Source organism: Manacus vitellinus, unplaced genomic scaffold (assembly GCF_001715985.3).
Source record: "Manacus vitellinus isolate BGI_N305 unplaced genomic scaffold, ASM171598v3 scaffold_19_pilon, whole genome shotgun sequence".
NCBI lineage: Eukaryota > Metazoa > Chordata > Aves > Passeriformes > Pipridae > Manacus > Manacus vitellinus.
This window is the reverse complement of record NW_021939395.1, coordinates 8,899,036-8,923,243: the sequence shown is the minus strand read 5'-3', so window position 1 is coordinate 8,923,243 and position 24,208 is coordinate 8,899,036. Positions and strand designations below refer to the sequence as shown.

At 45.5% G+C, this 24,208-nt stretch overlaps 1 protein-coding gene across 1 annotated transcript in view; it reads right to left on the bottom strand.

The window, feature by feature from the left end:
• Positions 1-1,051: 1,051 nt before the first annotated feature.
• The window catches only part of TMEM255A (transmembrane protein 255A), a 24,261-nt gene continuing 1,104 nt past the window's right edge, over positions 1,052-24,208 (bottom strand). Inside the window, exons 2-8 of the mRNA XM_029959101.1 lie at positions 16,143-16,205; positions 11,693-11,782; positions 11,005-11,067; positions 9,989-10,077; positions 6,987-7,149; positions 5,555-5,698; positions 1,052-2,731 (exon numbers count right to left, since the gene is read on the bottom strand). Coding sequence (XP_029814961.1) covers positions 2,573-2,731; positions 5,555-5,698; positions 6,987-7,149; positions 9,989-10,077; positions 11,005-11,067; positions 11,693-11,782; positions 16,143-16,145 — 711 coding nt within the window. The 5' untranslated portion in view covers positions 16,146-16,205 and the 3' untranslated portion in view covers positions 1,052-2,572. The remainder of the gene's footprint in view (positions 2,732-5,554; positions 5,699-6,986; positions 7,150-9,988; positions 10,078-11,004; positions 11,068-11,692; positions 11,783-16,142; positions 16,206-24,208) is intronic.

Here is a 24,208-nt window from a genome sequence, read left to right as displayed (position 1 = left end):
AATGTAAAATGCAATTTATAAATGTTTACAAAAGTCACACAATTTTATTTAACTTTGGTAAAGTAATAAAAGGGTACATATGAGCCACAATCTTGACATTCTCATAAGAAATGATGAATACAGTGCAGAATGTTGCAGTTACATTAAATGCTTAGTTTTGCTCAAGCAGGACACAGGTAATTCAACAGAAAATCCCACCAGTAATTTTTTTAAATGTGAAAATGGCCTTGTCCTTTTATAGTGAATTTAAAGCAGCAATGTAACTTTTGCTTAAGCATTCCTTAGAAAAAATGAGAATTTGGATATTTCCTAAGTTTAATGTTTTTCAACTCAAAATCAGTAATTTCCCAGTTGTTCCTCTGCCAGTAAGTTATGTTACCCTCAGGAGTTTTGTCCTGTCCTGTGGTGTCCCCTAGTCCTTCTAGCCCTATTTAGTTCACAGGCACAAATGGTAGAGTGTTTGTCAGAAGTAGGACAGGACTGTTACTTGTTATCTCAAAGATACAGGAATAAAATGTTTTCTGATACTAAATTGATGTGCCCTTCTAATTCTAGTTTTGTGGGGAGTTTTATCAAGAGAAGTACTGTCTGTTTTGAAATTGCCCATGATCTCTTTATCAAGATTTAATTCAGTAAAATGTAATATAAAAGGGAGGATGCCCTAGTATATAAGTTTATTTTCAGTATGCAAATTTATAGGAGCTGCACTTCAACAAACCAAATGTGACCAGGATATGTTTTGCATACACTACTGCTTTAAATCCTATAAGTTGTATTCCTTTCTCCAGCTGTTTAGTTCCCCTTCTTACTGGAGAAAAGTTACACTTGCTTCTGGATAAACAATATTATCCTTTAATATACTAACATACTGATTAGTATTTGACAGTGGAAATGATAAGGTTAACACAGAGTCTAGCCTAAAGGCTTTGCAAATGCATAGGATTAAAAACAGCATTATAAAGTGTGGGTGTACTTTCAAAAGTGAGATCAGAGACTTCAGTGTTTTGTTTTCCATGTTGACAGCATTTTAATTGATTTTGATTTTTTTTTTAATAGATTAAAAGGAGATGCCACAATTTAAAATCCAGCTGGATTTTCCCCCACCCCACTAGCATATATTCCACTTTTTGATTCTGAAAGCCAGATTTAACCTCTTAAGTGCCTTTTGGTCTGCATCAGTTGCAAGTAAAGGTAGGCAACTGAGGATTAGAGTCAACAAACTGAGGCCAAGGAAATTAAATCTTTAGGAAATAAGTAGTAAAATGTCAATACCTTATTTGTATCCCTGAAGTAAGCAGCTGAGAATGCTCAGGTTGAGCAGCTCAGATCTGAACACTGTCATCTGAAATCACTTCCTGGAGTAGAACCACACTTTACAGGTCAGTGTGTCACATATCAAAGCTGACCTTCTTTTGTTATGCAGGATGCATGCAAAATCTGCTTTAATCTAGATCAGTCAGCATAGTCATCAGCTGAAGATTAAATGAAAGTCACAACAGTAATTGCAAATTCCTCAGTTTCATCCTATATTACAGGGTGTTGAATTTTACTGTGTGAGACTTATGTCTTGGAGAACAAGTAGTGGATATTCCTTATGTGCAGCCCATAAAACAGCTACTAAAACAGTGCTTATTCAGGGAGCTGATTCAGTCCATTAAAAAAGTTAAAAGTACAAGCTTAAAAAAAAAATCCCAACCAAACAAAAGGGAAATAAATAAATACATTATGTTTTCACTGCACTGTTTCAGTGACTTGTGGACAGCTTCTGATGCTCTTTATAGGAATACAAGGGTGATTTAGGCAGTGCAACCACCCAAAATGCTTGACTTCAGCTTTACTTACACAGAATTCAGAGAGAGACAACTCCATTTCACCTTCCATTTCACTTGAAGAAGCATTCTGAAATAAAAACAGCTTGCCTATTAAAGATTCCCCCCCTCAAAAAAGCATTGTTCCAGTTATTTTGCTACAATCTACGAGACTATCCTAGGATGTTACCTCTTTTCAATAGGGTTGAAGTTTGAGACACTGTTGCAGTTCCCCCAAGATTTTTCCAGTGTGTAGGCTGTAACCAACAAGTGATGTGAGCCAAGTCCTGTGCCTCCCTGCCCAAAATCCCAGCAATTGGAGCCTGAAGGCCAAACAAAACCAGTGTCGAGTCACACTGTTTGCGAGCACCCTCACCTTAAACAGACTGATAGTCTCTGGCTCCTATCGATCCTGGCTGCCCTTACTTCAGCTTGGCACAAGATGGAGTAAGGCAGACCAGAATCTGTCATCTGTGTTGGATCACTTTATTAAAAATCAAGGACTACATGAACCAAAGAGGCTGACATTTAGGTCACCTGCTACTCACCAACACTTTAAAACATCAGCAGTCTGTCCCCTCTGTCACAGGCCATTGTTGAACTTCTGAAACAAAGTCTCGCAAGAAAGAACAGTCCAATCTAATATTTGTATTTGCAATTCTGTTCTGTATCTATCCTCCTGCTGCCTCCCACAGTAAAATATAAATACAAAATGTTCACAATTATTTCGATGGCAAGCATTTTTGTCTTCTTTCCCACATTCTTTATGGTGTGTAAGGTGGTGGCTTTTCAAAAGGGGGAAAATACGGTGGCGAGTAACGAGGCGGCGCATTAGAGGCCCACATATAGCTGGGAGATGGCGACATGGACTGGGGGTCATCGGAGAGGCCAGAGGGAGTGGAGGCTGGAAACACGCTGGAATGCTGCAGAGACAGCAAGAAGGCTGTAATGTAACCACTTCATAATGTCAAGGACCTCAGCAAAGTGATACTTGATTACCAAGCAATTCAAAATTAACAGTGCAAGGTTCACCTCTGCAAAACGTGTACATACAAATAACAATTCTGTTATTTCCACTTGTGCCTCTGCTGGGTTTGGCTGTGAAAGAGTTAATTTTCTTCATAGCAGCTGGTAGGGGGCTGTGGTTTGGATTTCTGCTGGAAACAGTGTTGATAATTCAGGGATGTTTCCCTTATCATGGAGCAGCATTTACCCAGAGCCAAGGTCTTTTCTACTTCTCACCCCACCCCACGAGGGAGGAGGCTGGGGGGGCACAAAGAGCTGGGAGGGGACAGAGCTGGGACAGCTGATCCCAACTGACCCAAGGGATATCCCAGACCATGTGGCTTCATGCTTTGCTTGTGCACATGGCCTTTGCTTTACTGTCCCACGAATTTTCTCACTTTTGATTCTCTCCCTGATCCCCCCCACCCCATCTGTGTGGGGCACAACTGGTTGAGGTCAAACCACAACAACTCTTCTGGCCACTAATACACGGTGGGTTTGCCCCAGACAGCCGTGGTGCCCCTGTGCTGCTGTTTTCCACCTGGCCCCCCTGAACAGGCCACCTGCAGAGCAAACAGTGTTTGGTGGTGCCTGGACACACCAGCAAACACTGGGGCAGAGCCCAGGCACCACACACCCCTCCACCACCCTTTAGCTGTGGCACAAACTGAAATCCCAAATGTTCCTGGCTTAAGGCCCTGGCAAGTGGGAGGAGGATTTGCACTGCACTGTCAGGGGCATGGGAGTGCCCATGGGAAGATGGCATTAATTCCTCCTTCAACAGAGGGTGAAAGGCAGAGAAGGTCAACGCTCGCCTGCGCTCTCCTGTCAGAGCCAAACGTGGCTCAGGGCCTGTGGAAGTCAAAACTCTGAGGCTTTCTCACCCAATTGCCCCCAACCAAGAACGCAATGAGGAGTAAGATGGCACTGCTTCCACCAGGACCTTTTCCTTCTGCCCAGTTCCCATCACAGCCCCCTGCAAAGGCCTGGTGCCTTCCTCACCACTGGAGGAGTGTGGAGTGTCATTAGCGATGGCACAAGTAGTGGCTGCTGCAACACCCACCAGCTCTCCCAAAAACCAGAGAGCTGGGTCTGCCACTTTAGATTTGTGTGTGAAAGCTCTTGCAGGGGCACAGGCTTCCTCAGAAATTCTGGAATAGTGCTGGTTTTTTTCCTGTGAAGGAAAAAAACATCTGTGGGATGAGTGGGAAGCACTCTTGCACCAGAGGCAATGCATCCTCTGAAAGGAATTTGAGAGGCAATGCTGGGCCTGCTCTGTCTGCTGCAGGATGGCAGAGAAGAGGGTGTCAGGGTGGTACAGTCACTGCTTGGAGCAGAGCAGGGTTCAAGGCAAGAGAGTCTCCACAGCCAGAGGCTCAGCTAAGGCTCTCATGCAGGCCCTCAAGTTTCCTGGAAGATACACAAAGCGCAGACTTGGAATTGCATCTCAAAGAGAGACTTGGCTATATTAAATTTAGATTACCTGAATTTATGCCCAGCTTTTGTGCTGACTCCTAAGCCAACACCTGTGCTCACAGCACTGAGACCCTGAGACTTTGATCCGTCCAGCTGAGCTCTAAGTGTTAGCAGAGCCCAGCAGTACTTCCAGATAAAAAGCAGGAAAATCCACCCATGCTGAGCTCTCTGCAGGTACTGGGGCTACTGTACTGACAAATCCTGAGTCTGACAGCACTTAGAACTGCTGAGAAGCTGAGAAGAGGACTTTGCAGACGAGCTTGGTTTGGTATGCACTGATGTTGGCATTTTTGTAAGTGATACGATGCCAGTGACTGTCCCAGGTTTCATTAATCTCAAAAATGCATCACAAATCTGTATACATAAATCCTAGAAATTGTGATATAAGTATTCAAGCATACCTAGGAAGCCCTGACAGCAGTGTTGTCTAGTGCCACTAGCAGTAAAACCAGAAAAGTTTAGATTTAACTCTTATGCATGGCTCTGATGAGGGAGATGGTGGCTACCACAGAGCACACCTCTTAGCTGATTTCTAAGACCTTAACCTCTTGTTAATAAAAAAAAGTCTTCAGCCCTGATGGTTGCAAAGAAAATGTATGATGTGTTATCATCACCACTGTGGTAACATCCACTTGACAAAGGAGCTGAGGAGGAAATGTCCTCATCTGCTTCACCAGTGAGAGCTGAAAGCTTCACGTGAACACACCACTTCCAACAGCACAGCTCCATAATTCAAAGAGGAAGGGATGCATTACAGCAGAGGTGCTGTTTGCAGAGACCACCCTTAGACTAGCTGAACCATGTGGAAAGAAACCACACGATAGCTTTTGAGGCATCATGTCTCTTCAGGAGCTCAAATAGCTTGTTTCCAAAAGCTCATCTGTTTCTCTCAGACACAGTAGTTGGCCCAATAAAATCTAGCACCTGAACACCTGGCTTTGCCTCTCTCCTCAGAACACTGCAGTGCCAGAGGCAATGCCTATTTTTCATGTGGCCTCTACTAGTGAGAGGTGGGGAAGGCAGGCAGGCAGCAGGTTCTGTTGCCCTCACTTCAAAGACAGCTTTCAGGAAAATACTGCCTTAGTAAGAGAGAGCACTACCAAGGACTTAGTCTTTCCTACCTAGTAGGAAAGATTGGATATGTTCTGCAGGAACAAGAAAATTAAACTGTGTGAATGATGGGAAGGCAGGTCTCCAGAGTCCTGCAGGACTGGCTGGATTTAACCTTGCTGCTAAACAAGAAAACATCCTGTAACATTCCCCACCTGAAAGTCATATGCAGAGTAGGGAGGCAGGTGAGGAGTGCTGTGGTAGTAGGTGTTGTAAGATGTCACTTGTGGCCTTGAGTAGTAGGTCACTGAAGGGTGTGCATTTTCAACCGTACAGTTCAGCGTAGGGAGGGAAGGAGTCTGTTAAAACAAAAAGAAGAGAATTTCAGGCTGCTAACCAAGTCATGGAAAGCTGACAGCTGAATGAAAGCAGAAATGATTTAGAGGAGCACTGTGTGTCTTTAGACCTCAATTCTGTTGAATTAGCCACTGGCAATCCAGTTCCCTCTCAGGGCAGCAGCTAAGTCCCAAGGTCATTTCATTCATCACCCACTCATTGCTTCCTCTCAGATGCCACAGAACAAGCTGGTAATAGCCCAGTGCACACCAGCACTCAGACAAAACAGATTTGCATCTTCACAAGTAGGAGAAATGACCCATTAATTCTGATTACTCTGTTATTCAGTGCATTTTGAGATATTTCAAATCCTCTTGTACTGCTGTTCACAGACACTTCTATGCATCTTTTTTTTTGCAGAGGTTTAGAGGCTCTCTGGTGTGGATCAAATCTCAAAGGGCTCCAATGCACAGCTGGGAATGTGTCTCCTATTTTATTTGGGAAGATACTGGTGAGTCTGAAAAGAGTTCAGAGTTCTGCAATATGGCACCCTTAGTGCAGGGTCCAAGATTTCTTTGTAAGAAAAATGTATAGCCAGGACAACAAATGCTCTTTTTCTGTGTGTCTCATTTTGTATTTTTCCAAATGAGTCACAAGAGACTGAAAAAACCCCAAGTGTATCTGCTGAATGTTCAGCTCTCCCCACTGATTTGTGCTTTCAGAACAAAACTGTATGGAAGGTAGCTTGGTCAAGTGAGGGTATTTCAAAGCTCATGTTGTCAGAACAGCATTTTCTCCATTATCTGAAGTTTGGTTTTGATCCCCAGTTCACCCTTCCAGATTCCACACCATGAAGAAACCAGATGGAGAGTTTCAGCCTAACACAGCTGCTTTAACAGTCTGTAAAGCTCAGAACCCTACTACTGCTATAAAATCAACAATTCATGAGCAACCACCACACATTTCCTTATAGAATGAGAACGCTATGAAAAGAAGATCAATTTTTAAGAAAGAGCTTATTTTCATTCATCCTGGTATTGCCAACACCTCTGAGAAGGTTCCTTTTGAAAATACAACCTCCTAATTCTGTTCATCTTTTCTAACTGTGCTCAGGTGGTGACTTGAGATCAGAAAGTGAATCACTTCCACTTTCCCCTCACAGTTATTTCCTGCCCTCCTTTTCATCCTGATTGCAGTGATGCATAGATAATTTGCATGGAAATACTAATAGCTGTTCTCATGATTATTTTTAAAAGGCAATTTGCCTGAGCTTTTTTGCCTTAATATACAGAGAAATTGATACCCTCTTACCATGTCTTTAAAGCCTCCAAGGATTGCTGCTGTAATGATCCCCAGGAATAGCCCCACTATGTTCAGAATTGTTGCTGACCAGAGCAAGTGGTAAAGGTGGATGATGTCCTGGCAGCTGCTGACATCAATGTATTCATAGTAGCCTCCAGAAATCTCCACTCTGCTAGATTAGGAAAGAAAAACAATAATGATAAAAAAACTGCACCACGCATCGAAAACCTGAGTACTTCTGCTGGACAGTAAAATGCATTCTGCAATTCAATGACAGCCTGGACCTGACTACCAAGGGAGTGGTAGATCCCACGCTTGTGCCATCCAAGATCTCCCTGCACAATGACAGCAGAAGACTGATGTGCTCTGAAACAAGCAAGGCCTGCAAACACCCAAATATCCTTGAGTCTGAATCTGCCGGTTATTTCTATCATCTGAAATCTCCAGAGGTCCTGCAGGCTTCCCAAGGACAAAGCAGTCTCTAAAACAGCCTGGCACCCTGGCAGGGAAAGGTCTTTCTGCTTGCATTTTTAAGCTTTTCCACATGCAGAAAAGAGATAGAGAAAACTTGGTGGGATCCAGCGAGGTCATTATTCTAGAAAAGGAAAAGCAGCTCCTGCAACACGTGGGCTGGAGTCTTGCAGCGGGATTGTAGGGATAGGTACAAGTTTGGAAGAATTTGTGATGGAAAGCTAGAACTTGATTTCACTTAGGAAGACTGCAAAATGCCTTCTAAAACGGGTTAGATGTTCTTTTTTTCCTTCCTTCTGCATTTCAGAAAGCTGCAGGGAGAAGCTGTGAGCAAGCTATCTCCCAGGTATGCAGAGAGATAACACGGGTTTTGCAGATGTGTACAAGGCCTCCTCTGGACAGAGAGGGTGGGGGAAGAGAGAGAAGATACAAAGAGCCTTGGAGAAGGCAGGGCATTGCCTTTTTCCCCTGGGGGCCCAGTGCGCAGCATCATTAATAAATGGTCCTTGCATCTGAAATAAACCCTTTCTTTAATCCTTCCACTGCCTTGGCATATGCAGGGAAGAATACCTGCATACATTTTACCTTACAGGGATTCTTCAGGAATGACTTCTCTCTGCCTGCTGGGCAGGACACAGGCTGGCCTTCAGCATAACATACCAGATGTAGTGGGCTACAGCAAATTCCCCTTCAGAAAACATATTTATCAGGGACAGACAATATTAAGAGCTTATGAATGACTTGTCTCTCAGCTCACATACAGGGTTAGGCTCAAACTGCACAAGGGCTTTGAGGAAATGGGAAAGAACAGGCTCATACTGAAGGTCAAGAAGCAGGAGATCCAGGCTCAGGTCCCCAACAGACTCTGCAAGGCCTTCAGGACCTGTCCCCTTTCACAAGAGCCATGCTCCTTCCCTCATTACTCAACTTTGACTTCTCTCCTTTCCTTTTTCCGTATTTCATTGTAGCAGGCCACTGCAGGAGACACTGCAACGAGGAGACAGGGCTTTCAAGCATAAGCACAGGTCACAAAAACCTGCACGTTGCTGGCACGACCTCCGTGTGACCCCGAGCACACACCGTGACCGCCTCCAACAACACAACCTGCATGTGCTGCTGGCAAGAGCTTGTTCCTATGGAGATGTGTCAGAGTGCAGAGCTCTCAGCCAGCCTTGGTGCACTGAGGAGAACATTCTGCACTGTTCAGAGACATACAGCATGTACTTATCCAAGGGAAGGGGCTCATCCTCTGCTGCCACAGCCAGACATCAGGAGGGATGCAAGACTGCCATCACTTTTTCTGCATTTTCCATCCTTTACATGTGCACTAACCGGTCTTGAAGGTCCATGCCTTTCTTAATGAGATCCCAAAAGAACCAGCACCTCCTCAGTGAAGGATATTTTTGTGGTGTTAAGCAAGATTAAGATGGTAACAACTAGTATCTTGTATCAAAGAGGAGAAAATGGGTCAGAGGCAGGACCCTGAACCAGCCTGCCTGGGGACAAAAAACCCCAAAACCCAAAGAAAGGGAAATACAGAAAAGTTTCAAGCTTTTCTATTCCAAACACTGTCTCTGTGAATCCCTCTCTTCAGCCAGTACAAAGGGATAATGTTCTGTAAATTGCTAAAGGAAGGTGTGAGCTTCGCCCCTCTGCAACGGCTTTCACAGACACAAAGTCCTACAAAGACCAGGGATCACTCCCAGCACAGGGAACCACCTACCCTCTCCCAACAGCAGCTTTTGATCTTCCTCCACCACAGTCAATGATTTAAGTGGGGGCCAGCCCAGCTAAGTACTGTGAGAAATGCTAAGCCTGGAACAGCCCTAGGCAAGAACGAGCACTAAAAAAATCAATTTATTAATTGCTTGCTGACACACATTAGAGACTCCACATGATATAAGCAGCACATGCTGTAAATGAAGCTGGCTTAGGCACAGTAGCCTGATCTAGCTGGTGTGATCACTCTGCAGTGGCTCTGGATTGGTAACCACCTTCTGACTCTTCATTGCACAGTGCTGATTCACCTTCCAACCCTCTGTGACCATAAACAATATTCAGAAATGGGCAGAGAGGTTTATGAACACCAGCCTGTGAACTCTCCTCCCTGTTGGCAGGGTGGGGAATGAAACGGTCACAAGGAGAGGAAGAACAGTGTCCCAGTTTTTACACCAATAACCATCTAAAACAAAATAAGACCCAGGGAACAAGCAGTGCCAACAGAAGGAAGGTGACACTCAGTAGGGGGGGAAACTGGGGAGGACACCAAGCACAAAAGCAATGGAAACTCCTGTCCTCTTCATTTTTCCAGCTGGGCTGGCCCAGAGCATGCTCACCCACAGCTGGGATGGCTTTGGTGTGTTTACACACCCCTTTATTTGGTTAGCTTTTGTCTGGGACTCCTGGTGGCTGGTAACCACAGCTTAAGATCCCTTCCCACAACAACTGTCATTAACCGATACTGTCCTGGCCTGCCAGACACCTGCAAGGCAGACACCTGCTTGCCCTTCCCACGGCCAGGAATGGCATTTTTGGCTTACTTCCCACAGTTGTACAGGTCACAGCAGAAGCAGGTATTGGTTTTTATTTTTGGTGTGCAGGGGGCACGGCGTTGTGGGTGACAGATCGCCTGTGTGAACACAGAGAAAAATACATAAAGCATATTGGGACATCCTCAAACAGTTTCTGCTGCTATTTGGCTTGCTCTACATGTAGATTTTGCACTGATCTCCAGATTAGCCCCAGGCAGATTTTTCTTTCCTTATCTTGCTCCTGCAAAGTCCACAGTTACTGGAATAAAGATGTACTAGACTAGAACAGACCAGCATTTCCTTTCACAGTGGGGAACTCACAGACAAGCCCACGCCTGCATAGGAAGGGGGTTTGCAGCTCTTACAGGCAGTCGAGTTGTTGCTGAACGAACACAGCTCACCACACAGCAACAGAGCTGCCAACAGCACGGTACAAACTGAGAGCAAGAATTCCATACTGGTGCATAACTGACCAAAGTGGTCATTGTCTGCCCATGGGTGGTAACACCCAAGCTCACATGGACAGGCTTTGGCCTGAAAAGAGAGTGGACCCCAGCAATGCTGCTGAGTAGTACTTAACTTTGCACCTCAAGCAGGCATTCTAATTTGGAATATAGTGGTTATTCAAAACTACTTGGGAACTTGGGAGCCCTGAGAGGCTTTTCTTTGGAGAATACAACAGCAGGGGTGCAGAGGCTCGTACATGTTGCTCAAACCCACAGAAATTACAGCTGTCTGAACTCTTAACCCACACCCTAATCCCATAATGAATGCTGAAGATCTAGAGAAACTGGTGTATTTTCCTATCCCCCATCCCCTCCTCTCCACCTGCTCCTTCACTAATGAGGCAGTACCAAGCATGGAGGAATTCACCTCCTTGAGTCCTCCCACCCCAGGCCCAGCCTCCCACCCCCTCCTCACTTTTCAGACCTCCAGGACACTGGAGCAGACTCCTGGCAGCAGGTTCCTCCACCTGCACCATGAAGCTGCCCCTTCAGAGCCAGCAGAGCCAAACCTGCTCTCACCTCAGGCGGGGTCGTGCTCTTGGAGTAGTACTGACATCGCCCCGCGTACAGCGGCCTCAGGTCCTGCCGGGGAAAGGCACCAGGATCAGTACTGCAGCTAAACCAAAAAGACCACCTAAAGGGGCTGGGGAAACTTAGAGACTGTTTTGTACCATCCCAGCCATGGCACCCCCCACCCCAACTTGCCACTGCACTAGTGATTGGTCGTGACAGCAGCAGCTCATCCTTTTTTTAAGTCACTAAATGGAAACTGAGAACAACTGTTTCCTGTTTATACTCTAATGCTTTAATGAGCTTTGTATCAAATTGCTTCATTCTACTACAACATTCAGTGGTTGACTCTGCATTAAGAACTACCTCTGCCTACATTTAAAACAAAATAGATGTTACTGGTCATATTTTATCCCTTGGTGATAGCTGTAATTCACATTACATCTTAAGAGTTGTGAGACTCAGTAAACACATAAAGCACACACACAAAAATTTTAAGATCTCAATTCTTCATGCTAATTTAAAAATATTTTTTAAAAAAGATACATTTTTCTAAAGCTTATGATTTGAAACAGCATTCAGCACATGGTGTATATTTGCAGGGTTTGATGTGTCCCGATACAGGACTGCAGACACCATCACTTGCTTTCCTAGAGTAAAAGCATTGCAGGACCTGTGTTTTCCTGGAAGCACTTACTATGTGTCTGGCAGCAAAGACACCGTCTACTATGGCACAGCAGAACGCAGCAATGACACCAAAGCTGATGAAGACGATCGATGCAACCAGCTGAGAAAGGAAAACAAAGCAAAGTATCATCTGCCTCTCCACAACCAAGTGATTTGTGCCCTCTCCACAAGGATACATAAACCACAGTCAATAAGCCCTCAAGCAATCAATGACCCCAATGTTTGCCTGGGCTGCACAGCCTGCTCTCACTGCTGGCAAAGCGGCAGGAGCGGCAGCACTGTGCCAGACTGGTTCTCTGGGCACTTGAGATAGTAAGGCAGGTTTTTCCATGACTCCAAAAGGCTAAACTTAGGCTGAGGATACACCTCCTCTTCTGGCTGCTGCTGTCCTTAACTCTTCCCTAACACAATCCAGAAGGATCCTATGTGTATTTTTAAAGTACCTGAGGATTTTTAGGTTAATCACACCGGTTTTACCTAGATCTCCCTAAGTGAAAACAGGCCTTCCTCCAGGAACATCCATGTGCAGAACAGGTCAGCTTGAGAAATGAGTGGGGATGCAGGAGGGCTTGCTTGGGACAGTGGAAATGGTCCCTGTACAATTGCTGACTTAACTTAGCTTCAAAATGAGAGAAAATAAAATGGTTTTCTAGATGAGGCAAGTATTCAAGGCATAGACATAAAACCTGCAGCAGCAGACGGAGCAGACTGTGAAATTATCCCAGTGACCACATGAACACATCACAGCCACTAGGCTGCTACTGGAATATTAGATGCTGTGCCACAAACTACTTGCAGATGGCAGCAGGTGACAAGTTTTCCAGGATCAGATCCTACACTGGGACCTTGGTTCTGTCTGCTGTAAACACCTGCATTTCCTCCCCACTCAGCCCCAGCATCTCCACATTTGGATCCCAACTCACATTATCCATCACAGTCACCCTGTTTCACAACCAAACCAGTGAAATTACACAAGGGGAGAAGGTGCAGCTTCTCACAGTCTCAGTGGAAGAATGGGGCTTATGGCTTAGGTTATTTTGTAGCAAGTTTGGTTTTCCTCTGTACTGTCCTTTTTTTTCATACATACATGAAAGAGGATATTTTCCCTAAATAGCATGAGCCTTGGAGATGGGAAGTGAGCCAAACACTAAATATATACAATTAGGGTATTTGTTGGTCATGCCTGCTTGCATGGTTGCTAATATGGTTGTTTAAAATAAATACAAGGTTAATGATGATACTTTCATAACAGCCCTACCAAGAGATAAGGATCTAATGCTAGAAATGGGTTTGCTCACTTTATTTACACAGTTTCCTCTCTCTCAGCTGGAGAAAGAAAAGCCTGAAAACCAAACACCAAGAATTTATGATAAAGAAAAATCAAACAGCAAATAGAAATATACAAATTAATTTTTAAAAATCTCAGTTTTCAACTTGCCACTAAGATCTTTGATTTGGGCTTAATACTGTTACTGTAGCAAGCAGAAGCCCCTCTCAAGAGCTGAGTGATATTCTTGATTGGTCTTCACTCACCTAACTCTTGATGAAGTCAGCCACACCAAGTAGCACTCAGACAAGAAAAGACAAACTGGGTTTGGACAGTGCAGGAACCAGGAAGCAGGAGTGTCCTGGGCTGAGGATCCCTTTAGGTGAGGGTACAGCCACTCATGGGCTGTGAAGCTGTTGGTTCTCACTTTTCCCTGGCCTGGATGACTGTCATAAAGGCACGTAAACCCCTGACTCCTTGTAAACCCCTGACTCCTTGTAAACCCCTGACTCCTCAGCTGAAAACTGCTGAGTGGGCAGCTGGGCTGGGCCAGAGCTGCCTGCAGGGCCGGCATCCCTGGGGGGACGAGAGCTCTCCTTTCCTCTGGCAAGTGGGAAGTGCAGATGTATGGCATGGCAGTCAATATGCTTGGGTGGGAAAAAACAGAGAGGTCTATTCCTGAAGGCAGGCAGGAGAGAAGTGAGGAGTGAGTGCTGCTTCAGCTTAGCTCTCCCTGCTCACTCGACTCCTCACGCTCCCCAGTCACCTGACGGACAGAAACACGCACGAGAACACGGCTGCAGAAGTTGCTTTTAGCTTTTTCTGCCACCAGCTGCGTAACAAGCCAGACCCAGACTGCCTTTTAGCAAACTAGGACACTGGGGAAGCTCACAGGAGATAAAAAAAATAAATCCTGCGCTGCCAGTGGCATTATGGAAACATGTAATGGACAAAGCTGCCCCTGGGCAAGGAGGAGGTGTGACTAAAGCACAGGGGCAATAAGTGACAGCTACTGCATGTCCTCTCTGCGGTCAGAGCAGAGACACGCTCCTGCCGGCCGAGGCAGCAGTGACGCAATCCCTGCAGAGCTGGGTCATGTGTGCTTTTTAGGACACAAAATGATAGAGATGAAAAGAACAAACACAGGCTACCCAGGGCTCTTCAGAATAACCAAATAGTCAAGTCAGAGCCATGCTGGCACTCGTGGGCACTCCTGTGAAGGGTCCAGGACTGGCACAACATGGTCATTGCTCAACCAGACGCTGACATGCTGCTAATACACGATGAGCAAGAGGCTGAAACCCCACTAGGACAGAAAGAACAGGACATGTTGCTCTTACAGAGCCAGGGTGAAAACAACAAAAAATATCCACTGGGAAACTCACCTCCCCTGCACCCTGTCTGACTGTGGGAAAGGCAGATGTCCTCTCCTGCAGGGTCTGCCTCACCCTCTCCCTCTGGCTCAGCAGGGAGCCTGCTATTTGCAAAGCAAAGGCTAAGGCAGCACAGCCGAGCTTCTGGATTTGGACAGGCAGGAATTTCTCCCATTTCCCCCTGCAGTTTGGCCACCACGCCTTAGCCTCGGTCAGCAGCACACCCTGCTAATCTGACCCCTGGGCCCCCTCCCAGAGGCAGCTCCATCCCTGCAGAAGCAGCAGCAGCCCAGTGGGACAGGCTGCAGGGACAGCACCACCTCCCTCAGCCCTCTGCTGCCTCACACCAGAAGGTTGGAGAGATCTTGCTGCCAGAGCATGGGGAAAACACCGGGGAGGGGGACTGCAGCCACTCTCTTGGGAGAGCCCAGCCAAGGCAGGAGACAGATCTGCCCACAGGGTGCTCCAGGAGCTGGACTGCTCCTCCCCACGTGCTACCTCTGGCCAGCCATGTGTGGGCAAGCAGAGGAAATAGGCTTGGAAAGATTGAGCTCGACAGCCTGCCAGGACAGTATTGGGTACCAACTTCTACTGATCTTTCTCTACCCCCACCTTTTGCTAAATTCTCCAAAAAGCCTTCCCCCTGCCCTAAGCCCTGTTACTGATGTCTCCAAGCACTACAGCCCCTACCTCCAGGCACGGGCATCAAGGTGTGGAGTTTGTGAAACAGCATCTGCAAGATGCCATCAGAGACCCAGACAAGTCCACAGGTGTCCTGTGGCAAGCCAAGTGTCCTGTGCTTGCCAAGAGGGGTAATCTGAGCCAGCTCCATCCCCAATCCACAGAGAGACCCCCTCCCACCCCAGCACAAGCTCAGTTGTGATCTCATCTCCCCTGGTTTGTGCTATCTGCATGTTCACTGCCCACCTGCTCTCTTCTGAATGTTGCTCCCAGCCCCAGCACACAAAACCCCCCTTGCAGCACAAGGAGGGAACCCGAGAGCACTGTGGGCTGCACACCTGGTCTAGCCAGCACCTCCTGTGTTTCTGAGGTCCCCAACTGCTGCTCTACAGTATGCAAAGTTTCTTGGTTTTCCTTCTCACTGGAAGAGGTGTTTGGAAACAGGAACCAGCAACAAGTGTGTTAATCAGCAGTGCTGGAGAGATTGGCTGCTTTTCAGTTACACCAGTCTTCATGCTTTTTGTCATGATGATACCTCAAGTGACTTACTCTGTAGACATTTGTAGAGCAGACAGCTCTGAGCACTCCTGTCTTCAGGAAGGACTTTCTGCTGGGCTCTCTAGGGGATTTCACCTCCAGACTGGCTGTTACACCAACTGCTTGATCTTCTCCTCTAACCATTGCTTAGAATAGAAAGTGGCCAAAAGCAATTTTTCTAGAGTTCTGGGCTTCAAAGTATTTATTTTAGAAGACTTAAAATAACTATATTATTTTTATCTTATTTACCATATTATGTATCACATACTGAGATAGCTCAAAAGAAAAAGCCCTGGGCATGAGCCTGTGAAGCACTGACTATCCTGAAAACTCCAAATGCTCAATTTCAAGCTCCTTAAAAAAATCCCACCAAGTTCAGTGAGGCTGTGTATAGTCACTCTGTGCTTCCTTGAGCATTTCTTTTTTTTAATTTAAAAATAGCAGAGTTAACAGCCTTGTTCTCCTGGGCTGCCAGAAACCATCTCTAGTTCTCAAGAGGTATGCAATACTACCCTGGAAGAGTTAGGAAAACCAATAATACTATTTACATACAATACTTGAGTTACTGTCATTTTTTAGAGAAGTTTCTATAAAGAACTTACCATTTGCCTTTTGTTTTCTATCAAGTTTGATCCGATTATTCCAAGAAACGACCCAAAACCAAGCTGAAAAACAATGTATTGTTAGCATTTAGATCAGGATGATACCCAACATATTTTGTATACAGACAGAACACATTTAAATCCAGAAGCAGCAAGAGAACATACTGTGGATGTGTGAGCACTCTTCCTTAGCAAGAAACCAGTGGAGTCTCACTAGCAGGAACTATCAGGTGTATCCCACATATGGCACTAAAAGCGTGTGTAGAAACCAAAAGGATGAGTTCTGAATTCCATCCCCGCCCCAGTGATGCTGAGTAATGGCTGGTGGATGAGGATATGCATTGCTGTCTTGGAACAACCCTACCAACACTCAGGACTCTCCAGATGCAAAGCTTGCAGGACCACGGCACTAACATCTGCAGGACCAGGTTCTGTAGCCTCACCGAGCCTGTGAGCAATCACCTCAGTTTTTAACTCAGAGACTTTCTTGATGCGAAGTATGAAATAAGGGAGATTTATACTTGAGAAGATTTAGCAGCTTTCTGCCTTCTCCTACTCCTCCCTCATTCCCAGGGGTGAGGATGCATTCACCAGGGTCTTCTACCAGAAGAGCTCACGCCAACCCAGCCAACAGAACAAGCTACTGCAGCAAAAGCATCTTTTTTTGCTGCCATAACTGACAACACTTATTTCAGCTCAGTGAAGTCATCCAGGAGTGTGATTTTCCACCTCCTTTCTCCACAGCCTTAAGCTATTTAGCTACACTAAGGAGAAGTTTCCAGGACAGAGCACACCTCAGCCAGGCCAGAAACAGGGACTTCAAGGAGGAACCCCAGACTACGAGGGGAGATGCAGAAGTACTTCTGTGTCACGCCAAGAAAGGTCTCTGGTTGGTCTAGAGCACATCCATCTCCACTTCCATGGGTCGGCAAAATGAGAAATGCCAGAGAAGTCCTACAGTTGGACCTGTCATATTAAGCAGGTGCAAATCCAGACAACAGACCAAGGGACAGTGAAGATCTGGGTGAGAACACCCAGTAACTGGCCAACTCCCCAGGAAGCAGAACAAAGCACAAGACAAACTGCAGTGATTCAAGAATGAGCCAACCAACTTGGAATCGGTATTTTAAGAGCCAGGAATAGAAAACAAAGAGTTAATAAGCCAAATACTTTCAGGCAGAGGCATATACAGAGATTAAAAGACACAAACGTGATGAAAAGTTGGTCTTAAATCTTCTTCTGCCCTGCTTAAGCCCAGTAACCTTTGGTGCAGTGCCGTGGGCAGCAAGAGCAGCTGGCTCAAACAGCAGGGCTTAAAGCAGAGCAGCTGATCAGGCAACACACACCCAAGGCAAATGCTCAAGAAAAATGTTTTGTGCCCTTTGAGCTTTATCCATAAGAGAAATATCCACGTGGTCTTTCAGAGCAGCTTCAAATCAAAAGGTGAAATACCTCAGATAATCTCAGGTAATTCAAAAAGAAGAAATTACAGCAAGTCTGTACATCCAACAGGTGAAGACCAAATAAATCCGTGGATTCTCCTTAACAGGAATTCTCATTGCGTTAATGGAAAAACTACTCATTCTTCTATGGATGGGACAAAGAGATCTTAGGAATCTGCATCAACTGCATCATTAATTTGCTGATGGATGTGATGCCTTGGGATGCCTGTTTGAAAGGAGGACAGGACACAAAATGAATGCACTTTTCCAGCCCGAAGCCAACATCCTTGGCAAGGAACCACTACAGAAGAGGTTTGCCAGTGAAAGCATAAGAAAGGTCAGTCACTTACACAGATTCTGGAAGCTGTTGTAACTTGGAGACAACACACATATCTCACAGTCTCACTTCACAAGGGTGCTTGCCCTGTGCACCTGATCATTACTCTTGTCTGCTGAGCACCACTGCTATATTCCAGGCTTCTCTATCCCAGCTCAGTCATCCAGGCACAGGTGAGGACATTTCCCACAGAGACACAGCCAGGGTGCTCACTGATGTAGTCATGAAAGTTGGGTGGTCATGGAGGAGGGTGAGGGTAGCCTGTCTACAGGACATGTCACTGCACCCTCTAATTCAGCTTCTCCAGTTGTACCAATGAGAAACTGAGTTGTTTTGGGAAAAAACTAACCTCAAACCCTCAAAAAACCCAACCAAACAAAATCCCACTCGTGTGGATGGTCTCCAGTGCCCGGTTCTGCCCTTCCTTGGAAGAAGAGGCCTGGGAAGACAATCCCCTGCATTAGACATCACTTCTTTGCATGTCCCCTCCTCCACAAGAGGTGTTTGCCCAAGGAACACAAGCTGAAGGAGCACAGAACAGTGCATGAGGTGTGGCAGTGATGAGACTTCTGGCTCTGTGTTTTCCTTACCTTACCTCCCAACACAGGGCACTCAGGGTATGACTAACAGTGCACAGAATCCCTGAGGGAAATGCACACAGGCCTAACAGCAGTGTGAGGTTCTGGATGACAAGAGCTGCAAGGAGCTGCTTCTTCAGGGCTGTGGAAGTCACCTGCTTGGGGACAGCTCCCCGAGTACTCATGCACCACAGCAAGCCCTTTTTCCCAGTAAAGGGAGAAAGCCCAGCTTGTTATGAAACATCAGCTATTTTAAGCACCTGCTGAAGCATCCAGCAGCACACTGGAATGTTTTCCTGTGCAGGCAGACAGGTGAGGTCATCACACATTACCATACAGTGGATTAATGAACCGAGAGGCAGAATTTGGTGATAAACAGAAATTGCCAGGGTGCTTCTGAATAAAGTAACTCAGCGCCCTTCCCAAGTCCAGGAATTCATTAATTCCTTGGGTAGGCTAAGTCCTAAAAAAGCGTTAGTGATGCTGACGTTCCCAGTCCATAAATAGCACAGGAGATGTCAAGGGGACGTGAGCAACAGACTCAACCCATCTGCATCAGTCTGCAGGACCTGCTCTGAAGCACGAGGTTCAGCTCAGGCTGACAGGGTGTAGGCTAAGTGTGGAATGTTTGAAACCCTTCTCAACACCTTCCTTCTATGCTTCTCTTTAAAAAAGATCAGGCCTAAGTGCAGGAGTTACTGTGAGAAACCAGAAAACCTAAACAGAAGAGGCCCAACATAATCTGTAACAACGTTCCACACTAAGGTCTGTAAAGGGGCTTTCTTCAGCCACAGAGGAACTCGGTCACAGAGAAGTATAAAGCTCCCTGAGATCTGCAATGCATGGCAAATAAATCAAACAGCAATAAGTCAAGAACAAGCCTCTACCTAGTTATCTAGACTGTTTCAAGCCTCCAAATCAGAAGTGCAGCACTCCACAGCTGTTAGACCAGAAACCTCTAGCTGGGCTACTAGCTACACTCAATATGCTGACACCCATTTTGTCTGCAGTTCAGTGCTTCTTTTTGAGCATATCTCAGACATGCACAGGAACAGACCAGGACTTGCTTTCCAGCTCGGGTTAGACCTTTGCTCATGCTGGGAGAGGCATGATGTACTTGTCCCTTATGCTTCTGCAGGAGGATATACATCTAATAGCAAGAAGGCTGGACACCAGTAGTCTTCTCTAAATTAAGCCATTTGAAGCTACAAGATTGTCCTTTCCCACTTTCAGCTGTTGATAACAAAACAGAAGAAATAGATGTGCTCGTGGCTTTGATGTACATGCTCCCCTGGCAAACTGCCACAGCTCCTCATCCAGGGACTCCAAGTCATTAAACACTTTGGCAAGTGAACTTTATCACCACAAGTCACGTGAACAGTATTCCAAGACCTGGTCTCTCAACTGCTCTTGGCACCTGTGGTCCTTCTTTGCCTTACTTCTGCCTGGGCTGAATGTGATCTGTGCAAACAAAGAAGTTCTATAGTTCCTTCTACTGACATAAAACCTGCCATACCATTAGCTCAAAAGCATTAGTTATTACCTAAGCTCAGAGGAAGCTGCCATTTGGATGTGATTTTTGCATGGGAATGAGCAGCAGGTGCAAAATAATAATAAAACAAATAAATCAAATGGCAATGAAGTAACTGAGCAAAATATTCAGGACAAGAACACCCTTTATAACATTTGCAGCATTACAAGGGACTTTGTAGGCAATAAGTTTTCTAGACCTACCTAGGAGTTCTATACTTACAATAACCCCTGGGTAATAACCTCCAACAGTCACATTTTGGGTTCTTGTTGTAGCAGCTAGGCCCACCGTTAGAATTAATACTGACACAATGAGGAGAGTCACAGTTACGTAGAGGGAATTTCTTTTTCTTCTATTGAACGACCCTAAAAACACACACACACACAACAGAATTTGCTGATTTCATCTGGGGACAGTCACGACACCACAAATTTCTCCTCCCACCGCCAACCACATCATGGTGAATTTCCTTTCTTCCAGCTTGAGAATATTTTTGGGTTTGGCTGTCACTTTTCACCTTCACTAACATGCTTTATCAAGCGTTACTAGGGCATCTGAATCCACATTTACTTATCATTGCTCTGACGTAGATGAAGAGAGCCTTAAGAACTGTAACTCTGCAAAGCTCATTTAGATACATCAGAGTCTCCCAGCCCCTCTGGCCTGGGGCAATTGAGCTAATGAGAAATATTCCCATTAGGCACTTACATATTTTCTGATCTGTCTGCTTACATCAAGCTAAATAACCACACTGTATGCTGCTTGTTTTGAGGGGGGCAATCTTGGCTGTAATCATAAGGCATCCACAATTTTCCATGCAAATGAGACATCACCAGTAACAGCCACTCTCCTGTAGTATCATCCCCTACTTTCAGCAAGGACCAGCTATTTTTACATGCTTGAATAATGAATTTGTGGATTAGTAAAACTCATCTACAGCTGCCTGATGATGAGGTTTTTTTCTTTTATATATTTATAGATCTCCCCAAATGAACATAAATATAAAAGTGATTCCACCAGCCAAGAGGAAAGCTGGCTGCGACGTCACACTCAGCAACATCCTTAGGTGTGTTTGCTCAGCGTGTGCTCTGCCATCTTCATATCACTCTGTGGAACAATCCTTTTGATTATATTTCATATATTATGTAGACATACATATGTCCTACCAGCACCTGCAAGAGTGGCTGGTAGGACAATGGACTATAACAGCCCCCTGCCACACTCCCTGTGGGCTGCTGGGGCCATCCCGAATCCCATTCCCACAGCCTGGGGCTCTCCAGCGTGCCCGGGGAGCAGGTAAAGGTAATTCCCACCCCAGAGGCTCCCAAGCCATGTGCATGCTCCCAGCACTTCTCAGGGTATTTCAGAGAAGGGCAGGGAACATGTCCCAAGGGCAAGGAGCTGCTTTCACCATTGCTGAGTGTATTCCCTAAAGGAAACCACCTTGGGAATCCCCATCTGAGGTGTTCAAGGGCTCCCTGACAGCCTCTACATAGCTAGATAAAACACCTGCAGAAAGGCCAAGACTTGGCCAAGCCAAACACAACCTCCTTGTCCAAATTCTCCAGAAAGAAGAGCATAGAAGGCCTTGCTGGGAAGTTTCTGTCTCAGAGGTGTACACCCCAGGTGCCCACAAGCCCTTCCGTAGGGTTGTGCATATCTGCAGAGCAGACAGAGAGATCTTTTCACCCCAACAGTTACACCAATGCAGCCATATGGACACACACTGGTACAAATTATCTCCCTTCCTCCACAGGGACAGCTCTCCCCAGGGACAAGGGCAGCAGCTCCCCACTGCTCCTCCACACCCGCTCCAGCCTGATCCACCACTGTGCTGCTGGCAGGAGTGCTCCCTCTCCATGCTCTGGACTGGCACGGCTGCCATGGGCATGGGGCTGGATCATTTCACCCACATCAATCAGATGAGCTTGAAATCACAGACAAGTCCTAAACTTGGGACTTAAAAGCCCAACACAAGGAGATCACAGAATCACAGAATGGGTAAGGCTGGAAAGGACCACTGGAGGTCATCTAGTCCAGCCTCCCTGCTCAAGCAGGCTCCCCTAGATGAAAGGCAAGAGAGGTTTGTAAAGAAAAGCACCATCCTTTCTGACTGACCAGTGTCTCTGGAAGGAAAGCTCTCCATCTGCAAACCTTCTTCTTGTGTCCCACAGCACAGCTCTGACTGCACCAGTGGGACATCACTGGTTCTAAGAGCAAGGAGCCTGGCAACTAGTTAGTCCTTAGCTGAAATGAACAGCTACACAGTTACTAATTTCAAACAAAAAAAAATTAAATAACTACTAAAGAACCTTAAGATGCAGGCTGGTTCTTTTCTCAGTGATCCTTTGTTTTTCATGCCATGCTTTTACAGCCTGGAGATAAAGGTACCCTACTGTTTGCTGCTTGTTGTATTTGGGGTTATTCTTTTTATTCTCCTAAATCTGCCAAATAAGTTAATAATATAAAATCTAGTCTTCTAAAGCATTCAAAATTCATCAAGATATTAAGCCTTTCTGTATGTATTGCCTCCCAAATACTATCACTTGTGCCACACTGCAGTTCCAATGTAACCATTTAAATGCAAGTGTCCCATAAATTTCTTAAAATTCCATAGCACTGGGACCAAAATTTAGCTGAACAAAACTTCAAAACCTGGAGAGAAACTGCCACTTCCTACATAGATTAGTTCTGAAAGGAGAGAAAGAACAAACCCGTCTTGCTTCCACATGATTACCAAACTTCTGTTTACTGCTACAGTTTGGCTGGTAAATGAGCAGAGGGTAAACAAACCCAGCCATATGTTCCTTGCACAGCTCAAACCGTGCACGGTTGGGCTGTGTGGGTGTGCAGATGTTTGTGTGCCCTGCAAAACCACTCTGCAGAGCACGGCCCAGTGGGCGCCGTGGGCACGCGAGCACAAACCGGTGCTCCTGCGCTGCCCTCACAGTCACCACGAAAACACCTGCAAAATGCACCATTTGTCTCAAAACAGGAGTGTTTTTCAACAGCATTTCTGCAGAAAAACACCCAAAAAGAAGCAGTCTGAAACACTGTTCATGGATTCTGAACTTGGTTTTGCACCACCATGTTTTCCACTCTTCGTTTCCCTGGTCAGGAGTGGCAAACATCAAAATGCAACACAGAAGAGGAACAAAATGTTTCCCACTGGAAAATTTCTGAAAGCTTTTCAATATTCCTTATAAGATTAAATTAAAAAAAAAAAAGCTTTTATTCCAAGTTCTGACAAAACCAACGACAGTCCTTTACCTTGCTATTGAAGAGAGATGTGAAACTGAAGAGATAATGTGATTACCTCCACTTTAGCTCTGCACTGGGACACTAATTACATTTTTTCTTTCTCTGAAAACACATTTTGCTACATGTGTAGAGAAAAAGTGGTTTTGTACTTCTATAAGGATGCCTGCAGCTGCTTCAGCATACATGGACTCATACTCAGTATCTCTGTTGACAGCTGCTGAAGGGCTGCCCTGGCAAAATCATCTCCCTCAACATTAATTTTTGCTGAAAGAATTCCCCATCACATCATTCTCCTCTTTGTTCCTGAGCTTGGTACAGCTCTGTAGACAGAAGCAGAGGTACAAGAGCTTTGCTATCTCTGCTTTTAAGAGATAGCAATAGCCTTTTCTCTGTGATTTATCCCAATTAGATACTTCAAAACTCACAGTGCTTACCACAGTGAGAGTATACAAGGTGGTCAGAAACACTGCTTAACTCTGGGAGGGAGATGTAAAGAAATTACTGCTATCCATAGTCTGGCTATTGCTTTTGTTAAAATGGCACTCCAAATGTGGACTGGTCTTAGAAATATCATTTTTATGTTAAGCATCAGAAACACCCTTTTATTATCCTTGCCATATATAAACCCACTCTAAAGACAAGGTTGTAGCAGGTTTTTGCAGATTACTTTAAAAGTTTGCAATAATGTATATCTTTGTACTGCCCTTGATTTACTTCTGGTTTTTTCCTGATTATTAGAAGAAAACAGACAAGATGGCACAGAAACAGCACCGACTTCTCCATCTTGTTCTTTGGGGGGGTGGAAAACCAGAAGGCGAAGAATAAGCGCAAAGTAGCCCAAGGAAGAAGCCAGCCTCAACTTTTACCCCGAGAGAACGAGGGTGGGGGGCAGATGGCACCGAGCCTCCCTCTCCCCA